At 42.3% G+C, this 27,002-nt stretch overlaps 1 protein-coding gene across 21 annotated transcripts in view; it reads left to right on the top strand.

Annotated features, from left to right (window-relative positions):
* The window catches only part of ptprt (protein tyrosine phosphatase receptor type T), a 329,374-nt gene that overhangs the window by 36,018 nt on the left and 266,354 nt on the right, over window positions 1-27,002 (top strand). For all 21 annotated transcript variants that reach the window (XM_085776699.1, XM_085776698.1, XM_085776697.1 and 18 more), the window contains exon 2: window positions 13,298-13,423. In XM_085776699.1, coding sequence (XP_085632825.1) covers window positions 13,298-13,423 — 126 coding nt within the window. The remainder of the gene's footprint in view (window positions 1-13,297; window positions 13,424-27,002) is intronic.

Genomic DNA, 27,002 nt, shown 5'->3' with positions numbered 1-27,002 from the left:
AATTAGTCCAGCCCCTCCCCTGCCTTGGTTATTTTGCTGCTCTTTAAAGCCCCGGTACGGAGCTTTTAACTGGATACGCAAGAGTCTCTGGTTTCTGCTGATGTGTCTCTGTTACCTACAACAGCTAATGAGCCCGTCAGTGTGAAGATACGCTATTTCTAAGTAGTCTAATTCTAGACCTCTGGAAGGCATGGTCGGGTCGGACCACTGACGAAACCATACAAATAGATACATTACCTCATCCATATGCACGCTGCAGATAGTTGCTAAAAAAAAAAAAGTTTTCAAAGCAAGTCCCATCTTCTTTCCGAGGTTTCCAAAACAAATCTACACAAGAAACGGCCTATTTTCGCAGCCTAAAAGAGGTTTTACCTGAAAAAAATTGTTTGCTATAATATAATTTTTTCCAGCCCTTCAAAGTGCAGGAAAAAGGCAGTTTTTATTTGGACCTAACCAACTGCTGATCGGCGGGCGCTAACCCTGGGCGGAGGGATACGTAGGTCCAAATAAAAACTGTGTTTTTCCTGCACTTTGAGGGGCTGGAAAAAATTATATTATAGCGAACAATGGAACAGTGTATTTTTTTTAACGTAAAACCTCTTTTAAAATAGGCCGTTTCTTTGGGTCCATTCACAACAATGTATGTTGTAAATCTCTGGGCAGGGCTATTATGGGCTGGAGTTGCTAACGGGAGGAGTGCAGAGAGTTTTCTACTGCAATTTAAGTACTTAGGGGCTATTTGTAGATCATACAACCCCACTTTAAAAAAATGCTACTATCCCTTTAATTGGACCTCTCCCCTGCTTCATGTCTTTGAATGTGTTCATGGTCAAAATAAATGTCTGGTCCTCCAATGTAACATCCACCAAATACAGATAAGCGTTTTGGTAGCATTGTGTTTGGTAGCATTAGCATTTCCATCGGCTCATTTATCAGAGCGACTCACCTCTGAGAGACCGAAGTCTCAGAGCAGCAGAGACCTCGGTGAGAGGGTGGAGTCTAACATCTGTTCAGTAAGCGAAGGAGATCAGGTCAAGACGCTGGTAGTGAGAGCTGGAGCAGAGCCAGTTCCCTGAAGACAGCATCAATGAACGGGGTTCAGTTGGCCCTGAGTAGTTAGTGGAGGTCAGTGTAACCAAAAGCATCATTTATCACTAACCTGAACCAGAGTCGTCCGCCACACCCAGTCCACTACACACACACAAACACACACACACAAACAAACACAACTGTCTTTTGTGAATACTGTACATTACAACCTGTTACGTAAAATGATGAAGATGGAGATGATAATTATAACAACAATGGCGATTCATAAACAGCGGTAGTAGAGTCTGTTAGAGTGCTGTGATGATTCACAGTGTGTACAGTATGTGTGTGGGATCTGCTCTAACACTTTTCAAGGTGTTAATGAGAGTATTGAAATTAAACCTCCTCCCCATTGTGTGAGAGATATTGTGTGAGTGGTAACAGTCAGTCGATATGAGGAACTGGCGGCAAAACAAAAGGAACAAACACGAGAATATTTGACAGTTTTGCCTCTTTTGATTAAAATTTGCCTGAACAACATAGACTAGACAAAAACTAGATCTGAGAAATGTACAGGCATTGAGGAGTGTGTGTGTGTGTGTGTGTGAGAGAGAGAGAAAGACAGAGAGAGAGTGTGTGTTTAAGTGTTATAGAGAGCCAAGGCGGAGGTGGCACTGCTTATTAATACAGAGCTCTGTGCTCAGACAGCAGCGTAATCCTGAGCAGGATTAGCATGCTAATAGTGACAGGACCTCATCAGGGACGTCGCAAAAACCAACTGCTGTGTGTGTGTGTGTGAGAGAGAGAAAGAAAGAGAAGAAAGAAAGACAGAAGTACGTTTGAGTTTTTAGAGGGTTTGCAACAAAGGGCGTGTGTGTGTGACTGCTGCTGTCTTCCTCTGTGTGTGTGTGTGTGTGTGTGTGTGAGAAATAAATCATGTTGTGAATCTCTAACACTCTAACAAAAGTTTCTGACAGTCTGTGTCACTACTTTCATGTGTGTGATGAGATTTGACGCTGAATGCAGCAGCAGTGAACCACAGTGTTGCCTTCACTGTCCAGCTGAACAGGGTTCATTGATTGTGTTTGGCCACATTAGAGACGTTGAAGCTACAGATGACAGGTCTGTGGGCGGAGCTGTATCCACTTTCAGTCTGAGACATGTGGGACATCGGAGCTGCTCCTGGTTCATTAGGGACCTGAAATAGACCTGGACTAAAATTAAACCTGCTCCTCATTCATTCCAGGCCAAACTGGGCTGAACCAGGTTTTTCTGACACATTGAACAGAGCTCATCTGGGCCAGTTTCAAACAGTGAGTCCAGGTCCAGGGCCAGCTGACCAGATGCACGACTAGGACTTTGGCCTTGTGTGTTTTGGAAAGTGGAATACAATTAGAGCAGCTTGAGGGAGCAATCGAATCAGCTTTCTGTGTGTGTGTGTGTGTGTGTGTGTGTGTGCATGCATGAATTTCCTATTCATTCCAATCTCTTGCTTCCTCTTCGTAGTTACCTTTCCGTCCAATCCAATTGGATCAGTCAAGTGCAGACAGACGTGCAGGTGTTAATGTGTCTGTGTTTGTGTATTTTTGTTAATGTTGGGTTTGTGGTCAGGAAGTGTGTGTGTGTGTGTGTGTGTGAGTGTGTAAGCCATTGAAAGCGATTGGTGGCGACGTTGTTCTCTGTTCTTTCATGTAGAACTAAAGGTTACGAGGCAGCTCCCATATTGATTTATGTAGCAGATAATTAAAGTCACAATAGACCCTTCAGGAAAACACGCGCACACACACGCACACGTACACACACACACTGGAGCGGGAAGGAGATTTAGGGAAACAATCACACTCAATAAATGTTTCATTCAAACACACGACACGGCAGCGTTTACGTCCTGTCCCGTCCTTCCTCGGCTCACAGGTGGACAACAACGATGCCACTCTCCAAACATGTTAATAGGTGGAGTAAAGACACCAGTGTGAACCATATGTCACTGTTTCCACATCCACATCGTCCAAGCTCCACGTCTGTAAAGGTTTCATTCACCTTATTAACAATCATTAAAAATAATCATATGGATATTTTATTAACCAGTTATGTCTTTTTTTGTTATTTTGATGTGCAAAATAAATGCTGAGTAGCTGCTGTTATATAAACTCTCAACTCATAGTTGATCAATATGGCTTTGTATTGAGGCTGAGAATATGACCTGAAATCAATATCACAATTAATTTTTCCGTAATTACAATTAATGATTTTTTTGCCCTCATAGTGCAAAGTTTGTACTGTTGAAGCCAGGATATGCATTCGGCTCCATTTTAGACATAACGTCACGTCTTGTCGTGCTCACACACAACATGCAGAAGCTTCAGAGCACAAATGCCTCAGGCAGATTCACAAGATCTTTCTTTATAATCATTTCATTTCATTTACTGTAGCTTCTTTCGCTCTATTGTCTCTTTTTTTTTTATCAAACATCAGTCAGGTGTCTGAATCCCTAGGGCTCCTCACACTCTACCCACACACAACCTGCGCAAGGCCCTCCTTGTCTCTGACTGTCTCTGTAATCCACACACACAAACACACACACACACACACACACACACACACACACACACACACACAACGCTGTACCTCGAACAATTTTGCCTCTTTTCAAATTAAGGAAGAGAAATGACTTCACCTGACACCTTAGCACAGTCTCCGTCAAACACACACATGCACACAGCGTAGCATAGTATGTGCAGGGTATGAAATTAAGAAAATATTTTGCCCCCACAGTCCAAAAAATTGGGTCATTTTCAAAATGTTTGGGGGCCATTGAAAAAAAAGAAAAGAAAAACGTGTCACTTTACCTTTTTAAACTTTCGGGGGATCTAACTGGGACTGACTCACTGTGGGTCACCGCCGGTCTCATCGAATAGCGGCCCATCGCAGGACGACAGTGGCAGCATTGTTTGCTTCTGGTAGTGTGGACAAAGCTTGTGTGTGAGGGGTTGATTTACATTACATTAAGCCTGCTGAATCAGGAAAATAATGAGACATGACGGTAAATTAATGAAAATAAAATTAAAGTTTAATGTCATGTCATAATAATAGACAGATATAAAGTTTTTCAAAACTTGGGGGCAATTTTGGCCACTGGATCATAATTTTTGGGGACATTCTTGGTGGCCAAATGGCCCGTGGTCCCCGCTACTTTTAATGATGTGCATATATATGTATCTGTACACACACTGTGTGTTGTAACAACCTCCATCTGCTTTCTCTTATTACCCAGGCTTATTGGGGTGGCAGTAATTGCATTTAGTGTTTAGCCAGTGTGTTTGTTTGCCTCAGGATGTGTGTGTGTGTGTGTGTGTGTGAGAGAGAGAGAGAGCGCTACATGGCAGATGGCATATGTTGACATATGGTTTTAAATGACTTAATGGGAATGTTTAAGGATCTTGTCATGTTCGCTGACAGTGGATTTAATTTGAGTTAACTACAAGACAATGTAGGAAGACATAGACAAATGCACGCACGCATGCACGCACGGGCACACTCACACTGACGCATGTGCACGCAGGCACACATGCACAGCAGTTGAGTCATTCCACCTAAGTCACACCTGTGTTTCCAGAGTTTCACAGTCTTGATACACTCTGACTTTTGCACACTGTACATATATTGACTTATGCTTCAAATGCAATAATCTGAACCATAAATAACAACTAACAGTACATAAAGTGTATAAAGAAATAACAGAATGAAAGTCCAACATATACAGCTTCATTGTGTACTGATATCATATCTGTTCATCTGTTAAATAATACCATTATTTTTGTTCATTGAGACGAGAAGCAAACGTTGATCAGTGAAGTTTAATGCATCTTTAACTATGTTGCAATCGTCACTTAATCTGCGTGACCATCTCCAGGTTGCAATGCAAGTTGAATTCAAATGTGATCATCTTTAACATGCTGTGGATAATTAACAGACTTCTACAACTTTAATTCTATAAATCTCTGGTTGCTACAGTATGAGGTTGCTATAACTGCGATGAATGCAAAGTGTTGCCACCGTCCTGACTCTCGCTTTGGTGAACGTCCTCGGCTGCTTCCCACCTCTGACATCCAAAACTGTTCTGCTCTGTGCTCACATTCAAGCATGAACACACAACAACATGTCCTGGGTTTGCTCCCACACACACTTGAACACACACACACACACACACACACTTGAACACACACACACAGTCACACTTGGGATCAGTAGATGTTATCTAAGTGAGCAGTAAACAGACTCTTTAGAGCCGGTCGCCTCGGGGTGCACCCTCCCTGGATTGTGACTCCGTGGGTTCTGTCGCACTGTGTTAGCTGTGGCTGAGATGAAAGGCTCTAATGGCTGCTATTGGTGCCTGGAGGGGCTGGAAGTCTTAACATGAGAAAGACAGGGGTGGGGGGTGGGGGGTGGGGCTCTGCTTAAATAAGCTTTATCATCACACGACATGTTTATCTGTGTGTAAGTGGCTGCATTCAGGGCATAGACTCTCTCTCTCTCTTCTGTGTATATGTGTGTGTTGCCAGCTGTGAGTGTTTTTGGGTGAAAACCAGGTTGCTTGCATAATGTCTGTGTGTGTGTGTGTGTGTGTGTGTGTGTGTGTGTGTGTGTGTGTGTGTGTTGCAGTGATACTGAGTTAGTGTGACCCATGTCGTCTGACTTCATGTCTAAATGCACCAGATATGAACTCAAGCAGAAAAATCTCTTCTGAATGGACGAATGCACAATAACCTATTAACTTATTAAAACTGAATATTCATGAAGTTGTTGAAGTGATATTGTATCATGATGTAACGACCGTGTACATAAGTTTGTGATGTGTTTATGTAGTGAACAACATAACAGAGTTCACTACAATGCAGCTGTGGAAGTGTAGTGTTCAATGTTAGGTAGAATTGAAAATAGATACATTAGGTTATATTGTAAAGAACTCTGCAAAAAAAATGACTGCAGCAGATAAGGCGTCGTTAAAGGGATAGTAGCATTTTTTTAAAGTGGGGTTGTATGATCTACAAATAGCCCTTAAAGCAGAAGTAAGCGATATATTGTGTTGTGTTGTATATGTGTTAATATAAGTCTTAAATAGTTCTATCTTCCGACAGCAATCACTTACATAGAGTGTTTAGTCTGAAACACGGGTCTGTCAGTCACTCTGCTCTGCTCTGAGCCCAGGAGAAAACTTTTCTCGTATCCTACAAGTTTTATCCAATGAGGAGAGAGAACGGCATGCAGGGCTGTGTGTGCAGCCAAGGGATGCGCCTGAATGTGGTGACGTAGGGACGAGGACTGTTATGGTGCGTTCAAGGCAACCCGTAACTCCTGTTTTTCCGACCTGTGAAGTCGTACCAGTTCGATCTGGTACGAGTTCACGGGTCAGAAGTTACGAGTGGCCGTTATAGTGACTTTCACAGGTAAAACAGGTCGGAAAAACACGAGTGGGTTGTCTGGAACGCTACAAAGTCGTAAGTCGTGACTTGAAGCTACGGTTTCAAAAGCCTGCCTGGAACGCAGCATTAGCCAAAACGACCGGATCGCTTACTTCTGCTTTAAGTACTTTAATTGCAGTAGAAGACTCTCTGCACTCCTCCCGTTAGCATCGCCAGCCCATAATAGCCCTGCCCAGAGATTTACAACATACATTGTTGTGAATGGACCCAAAGAAACGGCCTATTTTCACGGCCTAAAAGTGACCTCTTTTAGGCCACTTTTAGGCCACCGGAAGTGACCAGATTTTGAAATCCATCAAAATCGGCCCACTGGCGGTTAAAATCTGGTCACTTCCGGTTTAGACAGCCATTTTGAATTTTGAAAATGTCAGAAATGGATTCAGCATCATCAATAACCCTAAAACCGCCAATATTGCCCAGATCAGCCAAGTCAATTTTGTTGAAATATTGCCCATATAGGCAATTATGCTAATTTATGCTAATTATGTCTGTTATGCTAATTGCCCAATACATATAAGTTAGCATCCGGCAGTTTCTGAATACTGGGGACCCATACTACATATTTCTAACATAAAACTTTGGGGTACTCAACATTTCCAGGTTCACAATGGGGCCCTATGGGCTGGCAAGTAGACTATAGCGTGTGATCCGTGGTTACTTGTGATTGCACTCACCTGGTCTCATCAGTTGGCGTTTGAACATGGTGTGGGGTGAGCCACGGTGACGGGGGTGAAATTTTCTGTTGACCGCTGCGCTATCACATCACATTGTGCTTCCCTTATAATAAGCACGGACTGATGTAAGCAGGCTACTTCTGTGTTGCCGTGATATGGAAATAAAGGTGCTTCGAGAGCAAGAATAAAGCGAAGTGTGCGCGTCAACAATTTCTCCCGTGTTCAGCCCACCGCGGCTGATTGTTTATTATTGGTCTCAGTTAGCCGTAATAGTGGAGCAGCCAGGAGGAGCAGTGGTCGTCCTCCAAACATTTGCTATTAACACAAAAAAAAGTGAGGAGTGACAGCGTCTGACCTGGCTCAAAGATCAACTGCAAGAAAACAAACTTCAAGAAAACCCTAAAACCTCAAACATAATGCATATAATTACCCAAACTTTTCCAGAGAAAGCAAAACAAAAATGCACTCGAGTGCTGGCCACTAAAGTGTGTCTCCAGCAGTAAGTCAGTCCCCATAGACTCCCATGTTAAAATGTCCAACATTACAGCAAAAATTAACATGTTTACAGCCTGGTCCAAAAGCACCTTTGGTCTCCGCAGCTAATTTAGTATATTTTTATAGTTTATATCGGCAAAAAGTAAATTCTGAACAAATTTTACTTGCGTTTTCTGCATCTTCAGGCATTACTTTATCTTGAAAATTTTTGGTCCATGAGATACCACTCTCCTTTATTTACAACTTTATTAGTTGCTTCAGCTTCAGTTTCATTATAAACACGTTTTGAATCAGATAAGACCCTGCAGGTGTCACGTGGACCTGGTCAGCACCACCACAGTGACCCTGACACCCACAGACATGAAGGTGATCTGCAGCTGCTCTGGTACAAAGGGTTTAGAGGAGATGATGACATGACATTTAGAAATGTGACTCCTCACACAGAAATGTAATACGTGACATCCACAGTATGTCACTTACATCAGGCAAGATAAATGTATGTGTACCAGACATTGTATTGTGAGTTTTATGTTGGGACTACAGATGGAAATTAGCCCTAGTGGCTAAATCTGGTACAACCATCTCTTCTCTGTTCTAAAAGTGATTAATGGTATTGTACACTGTCCTGTATTAATAAACTAAACTAAACTAAACTAAACTAAACTAAACTAAACATGATCACAGAGTGGTCGTTCAATGTGTGACACTGACATGAGGGAAGCATTAAATATATAAAACATATACAGCAATATGTATTAGTCCCAGCTCGCTCACACACACATGAACAGCAGAGGTGTGTACACGCCGTTGAATATGAAAAACAAATATGAACTGAAATCCATCAGTCAGAGTGAATCTAAAACCCCCACAGCTTATTAATTAAATTTTCTGATTCACCACAGAGCTTTTTGCTTTTGAAATGTCTGACGTTCCCACCTGGATACACACACACACACACACACACACACACACACACACACACACATGCACATCCCATTACTAGTCCATCCTGTGAACAGTAATGACCATTCTGCTTGTTAAGCTGGGCTGAAATGTTTTTTTTATATTTTGACAGCAAACAGACTCAACCTTGACGGCATCAACAATCAGTCATCCCTGTGATTTTAATTTACCCCCAGTAACTGCTGCTGCTGTTTTAATTAATAAATGACAAAAATGCGTTTGAACGTGATGGTTTGCTTCGTGGTTGGAGACCAGTGATGACAGAGCTCTGCTGTCATCATAGCAGAGTCCTGCACGGGTCCAATTTTGGAAACCCGCGCCCGCCCGACCCGTTGGTTTTTAAGCCCGTGTCCCGACCCGTCACCCGTGATTCTTTCTGATTACAACCCGGATCCGACCCGCCCGTCAATATTAAGACCTGTTGCCCGACCCGCTGCCCGTTAGATCACCGTCATCACCGGCGATAACGGGGGTACAGCCGTACTCTTTAGAAGAAAGAAAAGAAAAGAGAGAGAGAAAGGGGGGGGGGGCGTACTCTTTCGCGGCTATTTCCGGAACGGAGAATGATAGCGACGTAATTCTTTTTTTAATGAAAGCAGGACACTTCAGCCTTTACATTGATCCCATCGGTGTGTTTGTAGCTTTTACCCAGAAGCCGAGCAGTCGAGCCATGACAGGCTAAACTCCAGGGAAAGCTGTGAGCGGTCACACGAGCGGCCAAAGATCGTTTATTTACATCAAGATGCTGCTCTGTTGTTGCCGTGAGTGATAAAAAAAATGATTTGCTACGCTGGTTCATGCAGCTGCGCGTGAGTTTTTCTCTGTAGGCCGACACACACACACCCGCTACCCACCCGCGTTCATTTGAGTTCCGCTCGTGCCCGACCCGTGAATTTTCACAAGACAGCTTATCCACCCGTTGAACACCGTTTTTGCGGGGTACCCGACCCGATGCAGGACTCTGCATCATAGTGAAAGGAAAGGAGGAGGAGAATGTTCCACTATAGGCTACAGGAAGCTCAAGTGATAACCACACTGTAATAAACTAATAAATAAACTCACTTTATCTTCAAACACCACAAACAAGTATCCGTCCTCACAACTTCTCAGGTCAGGGAGCGCTGCACTGAAACCGTTGCAGCCGCGTCCGTCACAGAAACACTTCTGTTGTGTGCTGCTGCTCACAGTAAACAACAAAGTTACGTCCACATTTTAAATGAATATTGATTAAGTTTGATGACGTCAGTTAAATAAAGATCAAATGCGGTGTGTGTGTGTGTGTGTGTGTGTGTGTGTGTGTGTCTAGGCATGTTCTAGTCATCATATCAATATTTTATCATATTGGTTACAGGAAGGTTAATTAGCAGAGATGAAGGGCTTCTACTTGTTTTGGTGTCACATTAACACACGCAGACATTAACATATACACACAACCCCTACAGCTTTTCATGCACACACACACACACACACACACACACACACACACACACACACACACACACATATATATTTGGCCACATACATTTTCCTGTCTCTGTGTCTCTCTCTCACACACACACACACACACACACACACACACACACACACACACACACACACACATATTTGGCCACATACATTTCCCTGTCTCTGTGTCTCTCTCTCTCACACACACACAGCAGTGTTATGTTTTCATTACAGAAACTTTCTGACACAGAACATGTGTGTAATTATGTTTGTGTCTTTGTGTCAATGAGATGCAGCAAGGGGAGGTGTTGTACTCATTTTCAAAACTAGATTAGAGGCATTGAAACACACACACACTTGCTCTCTCACACTCAAACACACACACACTCTCTTGACTACCGCTGTGAGCCTCTTCTCCCCCACATCCCCTCTGGTAGTGGTCTTAAAATTGCAGATCTGATATTGAATATTGATGCCATACCCCCACCCCCTCCCTCTCCTGTTTATTACTCTGTTCTAATGAGATCAGTTTGATTTCTTTTCATTTCTAACGAGATCACTGAACAACGAGGGGGCGATAAAGGCTAATTATCTCTGTAGTGATTAATTTATAAAAGCTATTTTCATATCTGTAAGAAAAATTGTGTTTTTCCTGGTTTCCACCCACAGCTGGAGGTTGTTTTTCAAACAGAACAGATCGACGCTGAAGGAGGATTTTTCCGTTTTCACTTTCATTTCCCATTTGATGTAAGGCTTTCTTGGAGACATGTAATCTCAACCGCACCATATAACTCCTCTGTGTAATGTGTTTGAACATGGTCGACTCGGCCATGGTCACAGTCTAGGTTCAGTTCCTAAATACTGATTTATTCACTGAGCGACATCACATCACACAAACAAGAGAAACAAGAGAAACAATAGAGTCATTTCATTTAAAGGCCCCATGGCATGAAAAATGTGATTTTGGTTATTTTTTCATGCTTGGGGAGGTCTCTGGGCCACGTATATACTGTCCCATGCATCAAACTGGTCATAAACGGAGAAGCACACACCGCCCATTTGTAGGAACATTCTCTTTAAGACGAGCAGATAGCACTTCCTCCTTTCTGTGATGTCACACACAAGGTAACTCCGCCCACCGTGACCAGTTGTTATTTTTCAATTTCTATGAATGCAGCTTAGGTTTCAGTTACTTGCCTGTGATTGGCCCGACCACATGCCACTCTAAAACAGTCAGCCAATCAGAGGAGAGGTTCTCATTCTCTCTTCTGATTGGCCAAATGACCTGTGCCTGTTAGAACTCCAGAAAGAGGCAACAGAAAGGGGCAATATAGACGATATTAAGCAGATCACAGGTACTCAAAACCAATGATACATCTTGTTAGGGATATCAGCAGGTAAATAAACCCAGAGAAAAGTGCACAGCATGGGGCCTTTAAATATTTAACAACGTAGTTTAACATACATGTAGAGGGACATCACAAAGGGTGCTGATTTGTTGTGTGACTGAAAATCAACTTCTGAGGCTGAAATCTGAAGCTGCAGTTCCTCTGCTGGCCACTAAAGTGTGTCTCCAGCAGTTAGTCAGTCCCCATAGACTCCCATGTTAAAATGTCCAACATTACAGCAGAAATTAACATGTTTACAGCCTGGTACAAAAGCACCTTTGGTCTCCGCAGCTAATTTCCTCCTTCGTGATGAACATTTATTAAACTCACCTCTTTACACACAACTATTAAAGGTGTGATGGACTGAGGGCAGGGCCTCTTTCACTGGCAGGTGGATTGTTGTAGTGATATAAACTCAAGCCTTGGCTTCACATGCACCATGATGGGCAGCTCACCCTGAGCTTCCAAAACCTGTGGGCGGACTCACATATGTGACTTCAATTTTTATTTTTCAAATATCTGTTTTTTCTGTGAAAAATTAAAATGTCAAATACTTGAAGGTTAATAATATAGTATCATATATACACTTCGATATTTAGCTACAATTAATATAGTTTATATCGGCAAAAAGTAAATTCTGAACAAATTTTACTTGCGTTTTCTGCATCTTCAGGCATTACTTTATCTTGAAAATTTTTGGTCCATGAGATACCACTCTCCTTTATTTACAACTTTATTAGTTGCTTCAGCTTCAGTTTCATTATAAACACGTTTATGCACACACACACACACATGCACACAAAGATGTAAAACAAAAGAAAGTAGGTTTAAGTGATTTCATGAATAAAGTAGTGACGCTCCCCCTTTTTTTCAAATGCTTCAAAACAAATTAAAATGGTTGTGTGTCAAAGCATATGTCTAATTAGGAGAGTGTGTGTGTGTGTGTGTGCACGTAAAAGAGTGTAGTGCTTGAGGCTAGCAGAGAAGGCTAATGCAGTGGAAAATGCGCCTTAGCTGGGCCATGAAATAACGATGAGACTGTGACTTAATCATGTTGACATGTCGAGCTCGCACTCCTTCGCTCTCTGATGTAAAGGCACGCTGGCTCTCTCTCCCCCCTCCCTACTCGTGCACCCTCCTCTGATAGACTGTGACAGTGTCTGTCTTGCACTGGCTCTTTCAATTCACACTGATAACTTAATTAGTATAATATCGTTAACGACACCACAGCAGCTTCTGAAAGCTCTGTTTTCACAATAAAAGAAAGTTATTGAAGTGATTAAAGCCTTGAAGACTGAAAGTCTAATCGCATATATGATGAGGAACAGAGCTTTTAAAGATTTTCACTCATTAATTAAATCCAGTTTTCATCCTTGTTATCCATTCAACTGTCTGTTTAATATCTGAGACACAAATAATCCTCTCTGTTTGTTTGGCTGCACTGTAAACAAGTTATTTGTTAAACTGTTATTAAGCAGGAAGTGTCATTACACACATTAAAGAAGACTGACCTTGTTAAAACTGCAACATATGAGAGTTGATAATAGATCATAACCTGAACAGCTGCATGTTGTTTTATGTGTCTGGTGACAACAGTTTGTGATCCCACACAGGAGAATGTGGGAGATGTTGTCTTTCTTTCTCTCCTCTAATTTTTATTTTCTATATTTTATGTTTTCTTTTACTCTCTGGACAAAAAAAACAAACAGATTTTCTTACATCACATGACCCAGACCTTCTAACTATCAGAATCTCGTCTGAGTGTACACTGTAGGTGTCTCATGTTGTAATTTCTGCGTCTCTTTTCTTCTCTGTTTAGGTGGTTGTACATTTGAAGAATCATACAGCAGCTGTGGATACAGCGTTTCCCTGGGAACCAATGGATTTACCTGGGAACAGGTCAACTCCTGGGAAAAGACCACCATGGATCCTGCCCTGCCCTCAGGTAGGACTCTTAGTTTTCCTTTACGTAGCGTATATTGTCCGCATGGGTGAGGCAGGGACACAGAGGACGGTGGTCAGATCACACACTGTCAAACTGCGGAGAAACAAACATCAGAGTCTGTTGGTGGATATAGTTGAAGACATGTTTATATTAGAGCTCCATACAGTAAATAGATAGATGTGTTGTTTGGTGACAAAGCAGGTCAGGTTTTATATGTCTTATACTGTACACTGCTGTAGAAACTGCCTCATGATTGACTGTAGGGGTCTTAATTTCCTGATATCTGGCCGATAATTATTGAACCGATATCAGGAGATTATGATGTCATTCCGATAAGTCTGATATCATAACAAATAGCCCCAATAAGATATAGTATATACTTTTTGTCAGCACTGCAGTGTGGGTCGTTATTTTAATCAAGCGCTCTCACTCCTACATGAGACCTGAATGTCATGCAGTGAATGCTGCGTTCAAGTGTCGTTACAATCGGAAAAACAACTTTCTGGCTGAAAAAAATTATCAGAATACTCCCTCATGTCAGAAAAGTTCTGTTTGATGTCTTTTAGCAAATGTTGCTTATAGAATATCTTTATTTAGTCAAAACTGTTTTTGGTTTTGTTTAGTATTGATCTCATATATATGTTATATGTTATCGGCCTTTGGAAGCAGAAAGTTATTGGTATCGGTTTTTAAAAAAAGTTATCGTGCATCCCTAATTGGCTGTATTTTCCACCTTGTGGACATTTCTCTTTGGCTTTGCTTATACATTAAAAATACCAATCTATCTCCAATAAATTGAAACATACAACAACACACAGTAGTGTAGCTGGGCAGGAACCAGCATTGTCATGTAGTAACAGGTTGTGAGAACAGGTTACAAGACAACAGATTTTAAAATATGAGGTCTTTCCTAATCTAGTCATTTTGCATCCAGTGCCAGTGGAAGAATGAATGATAGTATTCAATTTTATGTTATTTGTGCGCCATTATATCACAGTATAGTATATCTTGGATGTCTACTGAGCCAACTGCTGGTCAGTGTTAAAGCCTCATGCCGTTAACAGGTCTACTGATAGAATATGGTGCCTATAGCTCGTCCATACACAGCTGCAGATGTAACATCATGAAATAAAAGGACGAAGACAAAGAGACTGACAGACAATTTGTTCTTGTCCTGCCCGATCAGATCTGAGGCTGTCAGGGCAGCGAGCGCTCGATAAGTCACCTATGATGAGAAGGACTTATAGGCTGTGATGGCTATCGCCCCTGACAACCACCGCCCGCAACGATAGATGAGACGGATGACTGACATGAGACATATAAACAGAGAGAGGGAGAGAAAGAGAGAGGGAGACCGGCACATCGCTCGTGTCCGTTCATTCGTATCAGATCCTCAGCTCTGATCTGACAGATCTCTCTCTCCACCGCCGCCGACGTGTCAGAGACAATGATGGGACGAGATGAGACAGGGGGAGATGATGATGATGCATGAGGGCGATAATGGACACGACTGAGAGTTAATATGAGAGAGAGAGGGAGGGAGGGAGGGAGGGAGGGAGGATTGTAGGGTGTAATATGAGAATGACGGGATGGCGAGTGTGTTAAGTAACTTCCTCGACGGTGACCTCACGGCCTGGACCAGGGAAGGATTCATGCATAAACTGAGGAATAAAGATCACAGCAGGTTGTTTTAATAATTATACATATATCAGATGACATCACAGACCTATTGAGTTTATTGACACATTATCACCATGACACCAGTGTATATAGACCAATCACCAGGCAGACAACGGCCTCGCCGGCTATTTACACATTAGCATAGATTTGAATTTTAATGCTGCTAAACGCTGATAAACACGTCCTGTCAGTCAAAGAGGAGGATCGAAAAGAAAAGGTGAATCAAAACGGACGTAAAGAGAAAGAGAGAGACGAGGCTGGAGGTGTGAAATAGGAGACGTGTGTGTGTGTGTGTGTGTGTGTGTGTGTGTGTGTGCTGTGTGTGGGAGAGATAGAGAGCGAGAAAGGGCACAAGTGTGTGAGAGAATGAGACGGATAGACGGGCCATCTGATTGCCATTTGGCGTTTGTCAGAGAGAGAGAGAGAGGGAGAGAGAGAGAGAGAGGGAGAGAGAGAGAGACCCAGCTGGGTTCATGTCAGGATGTGTCTACAGAGTTGTATCAGTCTGCCAACGGAGGAAGAGATGGAGATGTAAAGACAGAGACAGAGAAGTTTAACAACTTAACCTTTCCTCCTAAAGCAGAGAGAGGGAGAGAGAGAGAGCTATACTCAGGAGAGGAGAATTCATGTGTAAGATGTTTCATCTGATTTATGCCAATTTACAGTTTGAAAGCCTGAATGAGGACTTTGTGGCTCCACTGATGAAACCTTTTATTTTAGTTGTTTTTAAGAGCATTTTAGTCTTTGTTAGATAGGAGGCTAGGATGACAGGAAACGGGGGAGAGAGAATTAGGGAACAGACATAAAAGTAAATTATCGTCCCTTGAAAAATAATGACACTACAAAATCTGAACAACCCACACGTAATTAGAGTTCTTGGAAGTGTTGCATTGTGGGTCCAGGTGGGTGGGGATGGGACCTGGTGCCTGCTTTTCTGTGACATCATAAAGTTGCAGAAGTCTAGCTTTATGGAGCTTTGATACAAACATGTACCTTTATACCGTATCTTTAATATAAAAATTGGAGCTTGTACAATAAGTAACTTTTTGTCCTACAGCCTTTGAACAGGTCTCACATGACCGGCAGCATATTTAAAACTGGTTTAGCGAAGGTGTTTTCAGGTGTTGATACCATGAAGGTATGGAGAGCAAACACTGTACACTTTCATCAGGAAAGTTATTTTCCTATTTTATTAAGGATCCCCGTTAGCTGAAGCCGTAGCAATCAGCTAGTCTTCTTGGGTCCACAGTACACACAGATATAAAAAATCACACATACATATTACCATTCAAGTAGAAATATCAAATCTAACAGCCATAACAAAAGCAAACAGACAAAACAAAAACAAGTTATTATTAAAGCAGAAGTTAGCGGAATATTTGTGTTAATCTAAGTCTTAAATAGTTGTATCTTCCGACGGCAATCACTTCTATAGAGTGTTTGGTCTGAAACACGGGTCTGTCAGTCACTCTGCTCTGCTCTGAGCCCATGAAAACTTCTTGTATACTTCCTTGTATCCTACAAGTTTTATCCAATGAGGAGAGAGAACGGCATGAAGGGCTGTGTGCAGCCAAGGGATGCATGTGAATTAGGCTTGGGCGGTATTACGGTAATACCGTATACTGCAGGTGTTTAAAAATAGCAACGGTATCAGTTTCAATACCGTCATGAAAAAATGCAATGCACTTATACAGGAGATAAGGATTAAATATTAAATAAAAGTAATTTAATGTCTAAAATTGATTATGTCCAGTAGCACTTATGTGTGGTTGAATTTTCAGTTAGTTTAATATGTTTTAGCCTACTTTTACCGCCGGTGAGACTGTGGGACAGGTCCGCTAATTGTTGAAAACAGCAGTGATACGTCTCCAAACCAGAAACATCTGGAACAACATCGGAAAAAGTCGCTCTTGACAAGAAAAAAAAAAAAATAGGGACCGGACCTGCCGTCACTGTGCCGTGTAAAAAAAAAAAAAAAAAAAAACTGACAGCGAGTGCTTGTCATGACTTCCTGTATCTGGCCCTTCAAAATAAAAGCCCTATAGCCTTTCATATACAGTTCGGTCATATAGATTTTGACTTCATTTTGACAAGACAGGGCTCCAAATGTTTTTTGTTTTTTTCCTGCGACCAATTGACCAATGAGATTTTGGTCTGCTAATGTTTAGCCCTAGTATTCAGTTTCTGATTGGTGAAGACACAAGCCAATGTTTGGTAATGCCACTAACGTCATCATTTTTAATTAGTCACGCTAATACCGTATACCCTGGTAAAATGTGGAGGAAGTTTGACGGTATCAAAATTTGGATACCGCCCAAGCCTAGCGTGAATGTGGTGACGTAGGGACGAGGACCAATAGATCCATGACGAGGGCGGGGGCTGCTAACTAACGAAGTTAGCCAAAACGACCGGATCGCTTACTTCTGCTTTAATTACAATGCAGTGACCAAATAACAGTTTCAAATAATGTTGGAGTTTCTTTTAAACCAGCACTAAGTAACTTTTCAACCTTCATAAAATATTTTCATAACTTTTGTGATGATACATCGACTTACAACAAGTTGAATGACACCTCTGTCATGGCCTGAGGGGGTCTGTATCATTATGGTCTGTATCTCTTTCTCTGGCACTAAGCAGCTTTGAGGAGCATGGTAGGAACCCTGCTCTCACTTTACTTTCACTTTCACTTTTGCGAGTCACAACAAGGAGGGAACAGGCAAAACGGCACTTTAGCAATGGATTATGTTTGTGTTTTCACTTTGAAATGATCCACTGGAAACAGAAACTTAGTTTTGATGTCTTCTGTTAATTTTAATGCAGGATATTTACAGGGCTTCACGCTAGTGTTCATGGGAAATGGAGTCTTCCTTCAGGCAAAACACTACCGCTTTGGTCCACAGGCGCCGCCAAACTCAACCAAAACTGAAAGTTCTTTAGTACTGCTTTAAACATCAGGGTCAAGATCTCAATACGAGTAAAACCTGGGAAAAATAAACTAAAGAACTAAAAGTAAAACATTAGCAGAAATACAAAATGTTAGTATGACTAAGAAACATTTGGATGTGTATTGATACAAACAGTTAGCAACATCCAACAGTCCCGCTGAAACTGATAGAAAAAAAAGTCTCAAATGTGACCAGATGTGATCAGTGGACAACAAGCTCCAGGGCTCAATATTCAGATCAGGGAGGTTCCCTTGTGGTGTCAGCACCGCAGGTTTGAGTCCAGCACGCTCACGTATGCAGCGTGAAACCGATCCTGCTGCTTTTGTCTCCTCGCTTCCATTATCGACACAGTCATCACATAATCCTCTTCCCCGCCTCACCTCCGTAGTATTGATGTGGCTGATACAGTTGTCACGGAGTGTAACCCACACTCTCCACAGTGTGTAGATCTGACAAGATTGGATTGGCCCCATCTCTCTCTCTCTCTCCACCTCCACTTAGACATGGTTGTCATATAGTCCATAGTCCTGGCAGCTCATAGGTCTCAGGCTTTAGGCATGATGGGATTGGAGTGGACGGTTTGTTAAGTTCTCCTCATCATCTCAGTATCGACTGTATCGGCAATGAATGACAAACCCCCCCATCCCCTCCTGTCTCATAGATGCGCCTTGATGAACGCGAGTATTTTTCCCATTTAGAAATAATAATCTTACAATCTTTATCCTTGGGCATTCATCAATTTTATGGCTCAATGTTAACACAATAAAAACTTTATTTAAAAAGCACTTTTAAGAACCGTGTTGTTTACAAAGTATGAATCAATATCAGTGACAGAAATGAGGCAAAGTTACAAAGGAAGGACAAACAATATGATTCAGTAGAAACAAGGACAAATGTAGACGATTAGCAGATAAAAAGACAACATTATGTGAAATCAAGTCCATAAAAATGACTTTTCAGAAGTGAGTGACCCATCAATTTCACAGTCCAGAGTCCTGATGGTGAACGTTTTCTCACCTTTAGGTCAGAAGATGATGAGTGATGTAATTTGAGCCACAGCTGCTTTAAAGGGGAACAATGAAGTCGGCCGCTTTTACGCTGCTTTGGTTTCTCTGCAGAGCCCCCCCTACAGTTTTGGAGTGCATACTTTCATTGTTATAAACAACATAGCTAACACTCCTCCCTCCCCCCTGGCCCTGTGTGTTTGTTTTCAACAAAGCTGGCGTGAAGGCAATCCAGGGAGCGATGTCTAACAAGGTGGATATCGTTAACAAGAGATTACGGATTATGGGGCGTGTTCGTGTCGTAGTGCCGTAAAGCAGTCCATGTTTCTCTCAAGACGAGATCTAGGACAGCGGGTCGGCGCTGATCTTGCAAGGTGGAAGGCGGAGAACTTCCACTCTCCCTGTAACAAGTCAAGTTTGCATATTCCTCATTAAAGGTGATCAGTAAAATCTTAGGGCGCTTTCACACCAACAACAGTTGGTGCGCACTAAACAGTCCATTCGAACCAAAAGCTCTTAGTTCGGTTCGTTTTCGTCAGTGTGAAAGCATCAATCGCACTCGGGTGCGCACTAAATCAAGCGGACCGAGACCTCCAGACAGGGGCACATGGATAGGTCGCGCTTGGCCCCTAATAAACGGTAGATTTATGTATCTATGTATAGCCTATATCACGCTAATTGTACAGTGTTCTACAGTGTCGTCTCTTGTGAAAGTCCAAATTGGCGCTTATACGGAAGATGACGAAACGTCATTCAGACCAATTTTGGTTTGTTTGCATGTGTGAACGCAGACCACACTGCAGTCTGAATGCTACAATGTAACAATTTTACAGCCTGGAGCGGACCAAATAATCAAATTAGCAGTGTGACAGCGCCCTTAAATTCAATTCTAAAAGAAACAGGAAGCAAGTAGAGCAGGGCGAGAGACTTTAGGTTGGTGGCAGAGAGGAGTTACAGTTGTCCAGCTGAGAAGATGAACATCAGGCTGGGTTCATCTGGCCTCAAAGTAAAACCTCAGATTTCTCTGAAGTTCATACAGCTCCACGATGTGATGTGAAGAAGCGTCTTTCCACTAGGAACTCTTCCTCTCTGATCGTGCTAATGTTAGCTGCTTGTTAGCGGTAGTTTCAGGGCTGCTGCCACAGCTCTAGATGAACGTGTGTATGACCTTCATCAGGTCAGTTTGTGAGTGTGGCTTCAGGTGGTGATGGATGTACAGGTTTGAGTCGGACAGAACTCAGATGAAGGACTGAGGACGTTCTGGGTTGAACAGTATTTTAGATTTTGCATTGATGAGTTTAGTTGCCATCCAACGGTTCACGTGGTTGTGACAGTGTGAGTGTAGATGTAGATGGAACAAGATGTCTCCCAGGGCGGCTGTTTTCTATAGAATGTTTTGTATATTGTGGCAAGGACATGATGTTTCCTGACAGCGCAGGTCAAAGGTCACGTACCTGTGTGCTAGAATGTGTGAAGAAGTTGGTGAAAGGTGCGGGAGAAGCTGTGACAGCAGCGTTTACTGTAGCTGACTGTATTTTTCTGTTTATTTCATGAGGTTATATTCATCTGCTGAGCCTGACTGACTCGCACACCTCTGGTTTTCTGAGCTCAGCTCCGAGCAGCATTTTCACAATAACAAGAAAGAAGAAGGAAAAAAGCCACCGCAGTGAATTTATTTCACCGTCAAACTTTCACAAACCTGCAAATCACCAAAAGAAAAGAGGCTTTTGGGTTTGTTTTTTTTCTCCATACTCACTGCCTGGCCTTGCACACACACACACACACACACACACACACACACACACACACACACACACACACACACACACACACTCTCTCTCTCTCTCTCTCTCTCATATCTCATACCTCTTATTACCTTCAAACCTCAGGCTGAGCGAGACAAACTCACGCGAGCAGCAAACAACAAACATCAAAGGCAGTGGATGTTTTCAGCAGCCGTCAACACGGCCACAATCTGAGGTGGGAGGAATGATCAGAGAGGAGGGGGGGGGGGGGGGGGGGGAGGGGGGAGAAGGGAGTGAAGTGAAGGAGGGAGAGAGTGAAGATAGAAAGAGAGAGTTTAGAGGATGATGGAGAGAAACGTATTATAGCTACACCAACACGTGGAGAGAAGTCGTCACCTGTGTGTTTAACCATCATCAGCATATGAAAGGATGCGTGAGTGTTTGTTTGTATTCATGATATATACATTTGTGTGTCTGCGTGGGCATATTGTCAAATAAAAGAGACTTCATGTCTCACGTAAGAAAGAGAGAAAAATCCAAACTATGGGACTGACACAAAGAAAAAGAACATCTTTTTCATAAATACAAAATGGTGAGAAATTACATGTGAAAAATAAATCAATAATGAAGAACAATAATTGTCAACAAAAGACATTCATGAGTCAGATAAAAAATGAAGTTGAAGACAAAATGGAGGTAGAGGAGAAGTAAGTGGCTCTGTCCTCACAGCAGAGCACAAAGAGCGACTTCACAGGGCCGAATGAAAAACAGCACAAAAGAGAGCGACAAAGGCAGAAGGAGAAGCTTCCAGAAAGATCAGTAACGACGAAAACCAGCCCACGCACACACACACACACACACACACAGTTTCCTTTGATGGGTTGTTGGTCACAAGTTCATCTGAAGAGTGAAACACAATGTCTCAGTTTGTCTTTAAAGGTTTATATCAGTGTAGGCGAAGTCCATTTTTATTTTACTACTGTGTTATATAATTAGTGACCACTAGAGGGGAGAACGGTGTAGAACGACAGCACGGGAACACGACTTTGATTTATTATTGACGAATCACATCACCGGCTGATGGTTTCAAGAGCCTGAAGGTCCAACAGCTCAGAAAAGGAGAAACTTCATGATAACAACACTTAACCTCAGTTGTGATGAAAATAAGGGACATGATAGAAGACAGAAGAAAACACATGCAAAGACACAAACACACTACAAATTCATAAAACAACATCAACTTGACAACACAACATAAGGGAAAAGTGACGCAGCTAATGATTAATGCTAAGCTATGTGATATTGATGTCATAATAAACAAACCCACCTGATTTTAAAACCAGTAAGTGGTAGCTATCTTCACAGCTGAGTCAGATCCGCCACTTTTTTGTGTCCTCAGAAACGTTTTGGTTGTGTCGTGAGTTTTTGCATTGACTTTGTCATTAAGTTTATATTGAATCACAGCATCAGTAGTTTTATGGATTAGTCTACTACAGTAAATCTGTTGATAAAACCGCAACACTGCGATGAGTTTTTATGACAGGAAAAATATGCACTCTGAAACTGTAGGGGGAGCTATGTAGAGAACGGGTTAGGGTTAGCGAAAAAGTGACCACTTGCATGGTTCCCCTTTAATGTCTTTTATTGATTGAGCTAATGCTGTTCTACTGTGCAGGCTCTGACCTCTTTGGCCAGTCATGTAGGCAAGAGAGCTTATATTAATGTTAATAGCCACTGTTAGCCTCTGGCTGCATAACAGAACCAGTCACTTTTGAGTACATAGTACAGGAATTAGGCTCAGATTAAAAAAAGAAAAAGAAGAAACAGTATAGTTTTTTATTTAATTTCTTGTGTCCCTGCTCCAGTGAGCTGACTGAAACGTTTCTACTGTCACAGGGAAACAAAGAGGTGGAGTCGAGGGGCTCAGGTGGAGGTGGACAGGGACTTCATTCTCTCCCACAGGAGGAGTAATCAAAAAAGAATAGATGTCCTTGACTTTTTTTCTCCCCTCAGGCTCCAGCTGTCTCTGTGTGTGTGTATCAATCAGGCTAGTGTACATACTATGTGTGTTCTTTGCGGCTCTCTCCTCCCTCCCTCTATATCTTTACAAAACGATATTAAAATACATTTAAGAAGTGAAACAGCGACATGGACGTGTTGATAAGTCTCCGTCGAGCCCTTCTGTGAATTACACTGGATGAATAATTTGTACCAGTCCACCCCGTTGTGAGAGGACTGAGTGACCCGATGTGGTCCTGTCTCTTTATACAACGTCATCAACATCTCTAGACCACTAAGTCATCTAGTAGCAGAACCTAACCACAGGTCAGGGCAACTGGATTAACGGCGTACCTCCGCAGAGCGGCGCTGCAAACCCCTATGCTGTAGACTGTGGACCTCCAAAGGGCTGTGATTGGTCTGCTTCACCTATCGTTAACAACGGCCTCTTTGGATGATTACATTTCCCTTGTTCAATTTGTTGTTTGACAGGTTTGACAACAAAGTATAATGTTTTTTTTTTTTATTTCTTCTTCTTTATAGTTTGCAGGTTACACGTATTTTGCAGAAAATGACAAAACAAAACCTAGCTAACACAAGAGGTTTGGTATTTGTGTGTGTGTGTGTGTGTGTGCACCCTGTTGTTTGCGCTGACTGACAATTCAGGACCCAAACTGTGTTGCAGAAAGCTCACAGCTCTGCCTCCATTCTCTGTTATCACTTTCATTCCTTCAGTTTTTCTTCTCCCCTCCCTCTCTCTCTCTCTCCTTCTTTCTTTCCTCCTGAGGCGTCTTTGTCCTAAATTTGCCTCTCACTTTCCATCGATGTTTTTTTTTTTTATTTGGGGGGGGGGGGGTTTGACAGGTTGACAGAAAAGTATGTTTGAACTACAGCAAATGTCTTGAGTTGTATTTTGACGTTTCTTCTTGTATCGGTGTGTTTTTGTCATGTGCGTGTGTGTGTGTGTGTGTGTGTGTGTGTCTGCTTGTCAGTGTTGCCTCTTACTTTCACTTTGAGAAGCTGAATACAAATCAGTACTAATCAGCGAGTGCCTCACCAGTCGGTTTTGACACATACTTAGACATGCACACACGCACGTACACACACACACACACACACACACACACACACACAGGATTATTGCAATATGGCTGTGACACACTATAATTCAGAAGTCTATTACCGATGGCAGTTTAAACAAGGCATGATAGTGTGTGTGTGTGTGTGTGTGTGTGTGTGTGAAGTGGCTGCTGATGGGTACAGAGGTTAAATACCCCGTCTGCTTTTTTGGTCTGTGGTGGTGATTCGAGGGCCCTTGTCGGGGGCGGACTTGATTGCATTTGTGATTTGTGGGTGGCTGTGGCGGTGAGGTAGAGCTGCTCAAATGACAAATGCTGCAAAGCAATAATAACACATTGACAGGGTGACGGACAGCCGTGGTGTAAACCCCCCCCCCCCCCCCACCCACCTGTTCTCCCCGTGTTAATGGACAAAGTTTCACTCTGGGTTTGGATGCGGAGGTGACGTCATTATTTTAGCAGCAGAATTGCTGATGAGTTAAGTTTCATCAAACTGAAGAATGAATAAAGAGAAATGTTTAGATTCCTAACTCGACTTCTCAGCTGTGGCTATGTTGGTGTCTTTCTTGATGTTTTTCCCATCTCTATGGAAACGGCAGGACTGTAGCTGTGTCTCAGGACTATAGGGCTGTTTTGCCCAAGAATAAAATCCAGATTTTCGATTACGATTATGATTTATTTGTGAAATGACAAACTATACTAAAATGTGATGTCAAACGACTGCCTTCCACTGATCGACCAGAGCGTCGTCACTGGAAGAGTCGTGAGCGCGACGTCCAACACAAGAATTAAACCCGCTCATTTTAAAAACACACCGACAACAGCGCCCACTGATCTGTACTGGAACTGTTGTTATTCTTTCACCTGAGTTAAATGACTGTGTGGAAAACCGCGCTGTGTGTGGTCTGTGTGGTCTGTGTGGTCCATAATCAAGGTGCAGACGAGTCCGTTTTTGACAGTGAAATCCTCGCTGGCCTTAGCAAATGTCGACATGCTTGTAGTTTACAGTGTGTGGGGAGAGCGTGATGTGAGGAAGGAGGCAGAAGTCATTTCGGCAACCCATATACATGAAAGGGGGCTGTATTGTAATTACCATGTAAGTGAAAAATCGTTTTTACGATTTACATGTTTTTAACATTGTAAACAATCTGATTACGATTAAAAACCAATTAATCTAACAGGCACTCAGGACCAAATGCATCACAGTAATGCTATCAGTGCTGTCCTTCAGATGCAGCCTTTAACTCTTGAAGTTGACAGATCCGTCCACTAACAATGTATGTGGTTGTTTGTTTGGATTTTCCTATCCACTAAATTTTATTACTTTAATATTCAGTCACTGGTTATTAATAAGTGTGTGTCACACTTTTGCCCCTTGAAAATGACGGCAGGTGCAGATGATTGCGTTGTTTTACAGCAGCATTTATTTACTGGTCACTGGGAACGGCATTTGTCCACGTTAGCATCAGACGGACCTCAGACTTCCTGTCACTGACAAAGTTTGAACTCTCAGCAAAGTAACTGGTGAATAAAATGTGATATAGGGAAGAAAGAAAAAAAAAAAACCTTTTAAAAGTCGATTCTACAGGAAACTTTTCCGAAATAGCGACAAGTAAAAAGTCCTGTTAAATTTTAAACAGCACTTTCCTTTTAGGATAAGCAAGGGTGATTTAGAATCAAGGCTCTTGGTGAATCGTTGCTCCGAGGGCTGTGAGGAGCTGTCAGTCTCCTTCACAGTGAAGCCATTACTGCAGCTCTACATCCACAGAGAGAGTATGAGACGAAGATAGATGGATTACCTGACTGCTAAAATCCCTTTGTAACTCCGACTGCAGCAGATAGAGCTGTCAGCGACAGACGCAAAAATGGCAGCAGGAGATAAGAGAAACGGGATGAAGGGAAGATGAGTGAGTGACGGAGAGAGGGGAAAGATGATTGTGATGGTGGTGGTGGTGGCAACGGGCGGGGGCGGGGGTGAATGAATACTGGGCTGAATAGATCGTCGCTATATATAGGAAGAGCGGCTATGTGAGTGAAACACGAGTGACGGGGGAAATGGGATCATTTCACACGACTTAGAAAAACACATCACTTGGAGAAGAAAATCCGAACAGTGGTGAAAGAGAGCTGAAAGTTTAGTTTGGGTTAAAGCCAACGATGGAATCTCAGAGGAGGAGGAGAAGAGGAAGAAGGAACAGAGTGACAGGAAGAGATAAATAACTTGTGAAGAACAAACTACTGATGAATAGATGTCTTTTGTTTCATTGTTTCTCCTCTGAGTTGATCAAACAGGTCGTTTTTTCCCTTGTTTTTCTTGGATCGTTTCTGTGTCTTGCTTCTCTCTTTGACCCCCCCTCAGACTGAACCCTTCACCATGCAGCGTCCGTACACCTGAGGTGACACTCACAGCAGTGGAGGGCAGGTAACCAGCGGCCCAGACTCACTGCAGAAGAAAAACATCAAACTCTTGTTTCAGACAGAATAAACATAAATACATGGTTTCTGTGCCCTGTCAGTCAGTCAGATGAGGACTAGTAGAAGTTAAATTTAACTAAAAGTCCTAAGTATATAATATTTACTGTACTTAAAAACAAATTTTCTGATATTAATTGTATTTAAATATTAGAAATAAAAGTAAAAAGTGAGCAATTAAACTTTTGATAATGAACTTAAAGCAGAAGTAAGCGATCCAGTCGTTTTAGCTATAACTTCCTGTCAGCCGATGGAGTTAGCAGTCCCCGCCCTCGTCCCTACGTCACCACATTCAGGCGCATCCCTTGGCTGCACACACAGAGAGGACTGCCCCTTTATGCCGTTCTCTCTCCTCATTGGATAAAAGTTGTAGGATACAAGGAAAGTTTTCTCCTGGGCTCAGAGCAGAGCAGAGTGACTGACAGACCCGTGTTTCAGACCAAACACTCCATATAAGTGATTGCTGTCGGAAGATACAACTATATACTAAAAGATATACTACTATATAAGACTTATATTAACACAAACATTCTTCTTACTTCTGCTTTAAGTGTGGCTTCCTCCAGTATAATGTTCAGGGTTCCTAACACCAGACAAACAGACTGACTATTTTGTCTCTCATTATGTTTTGTCATGTTTGAGTCAGTCCACCTGCA

This window comes from Trachurus japonicus, chromosome 5 (genome assembly GCF_045865225.1).
Source record: "Trachurus japonicus isolate A0001 chromosome 5, Traja_1.0".
In the NCBI taxonomy this organism is placed as follows: Eukaryota; Metazoa; Chordata; class Actinopteri; order Carangiformes; family Carangidae; genus Trachurus; species Trachurus japonicus.
The sequence above is the reverse complement of the archived record's forward strand: the minus strand, read 5'-3'. Positions and strand labels throughout refer to the sequence as shown.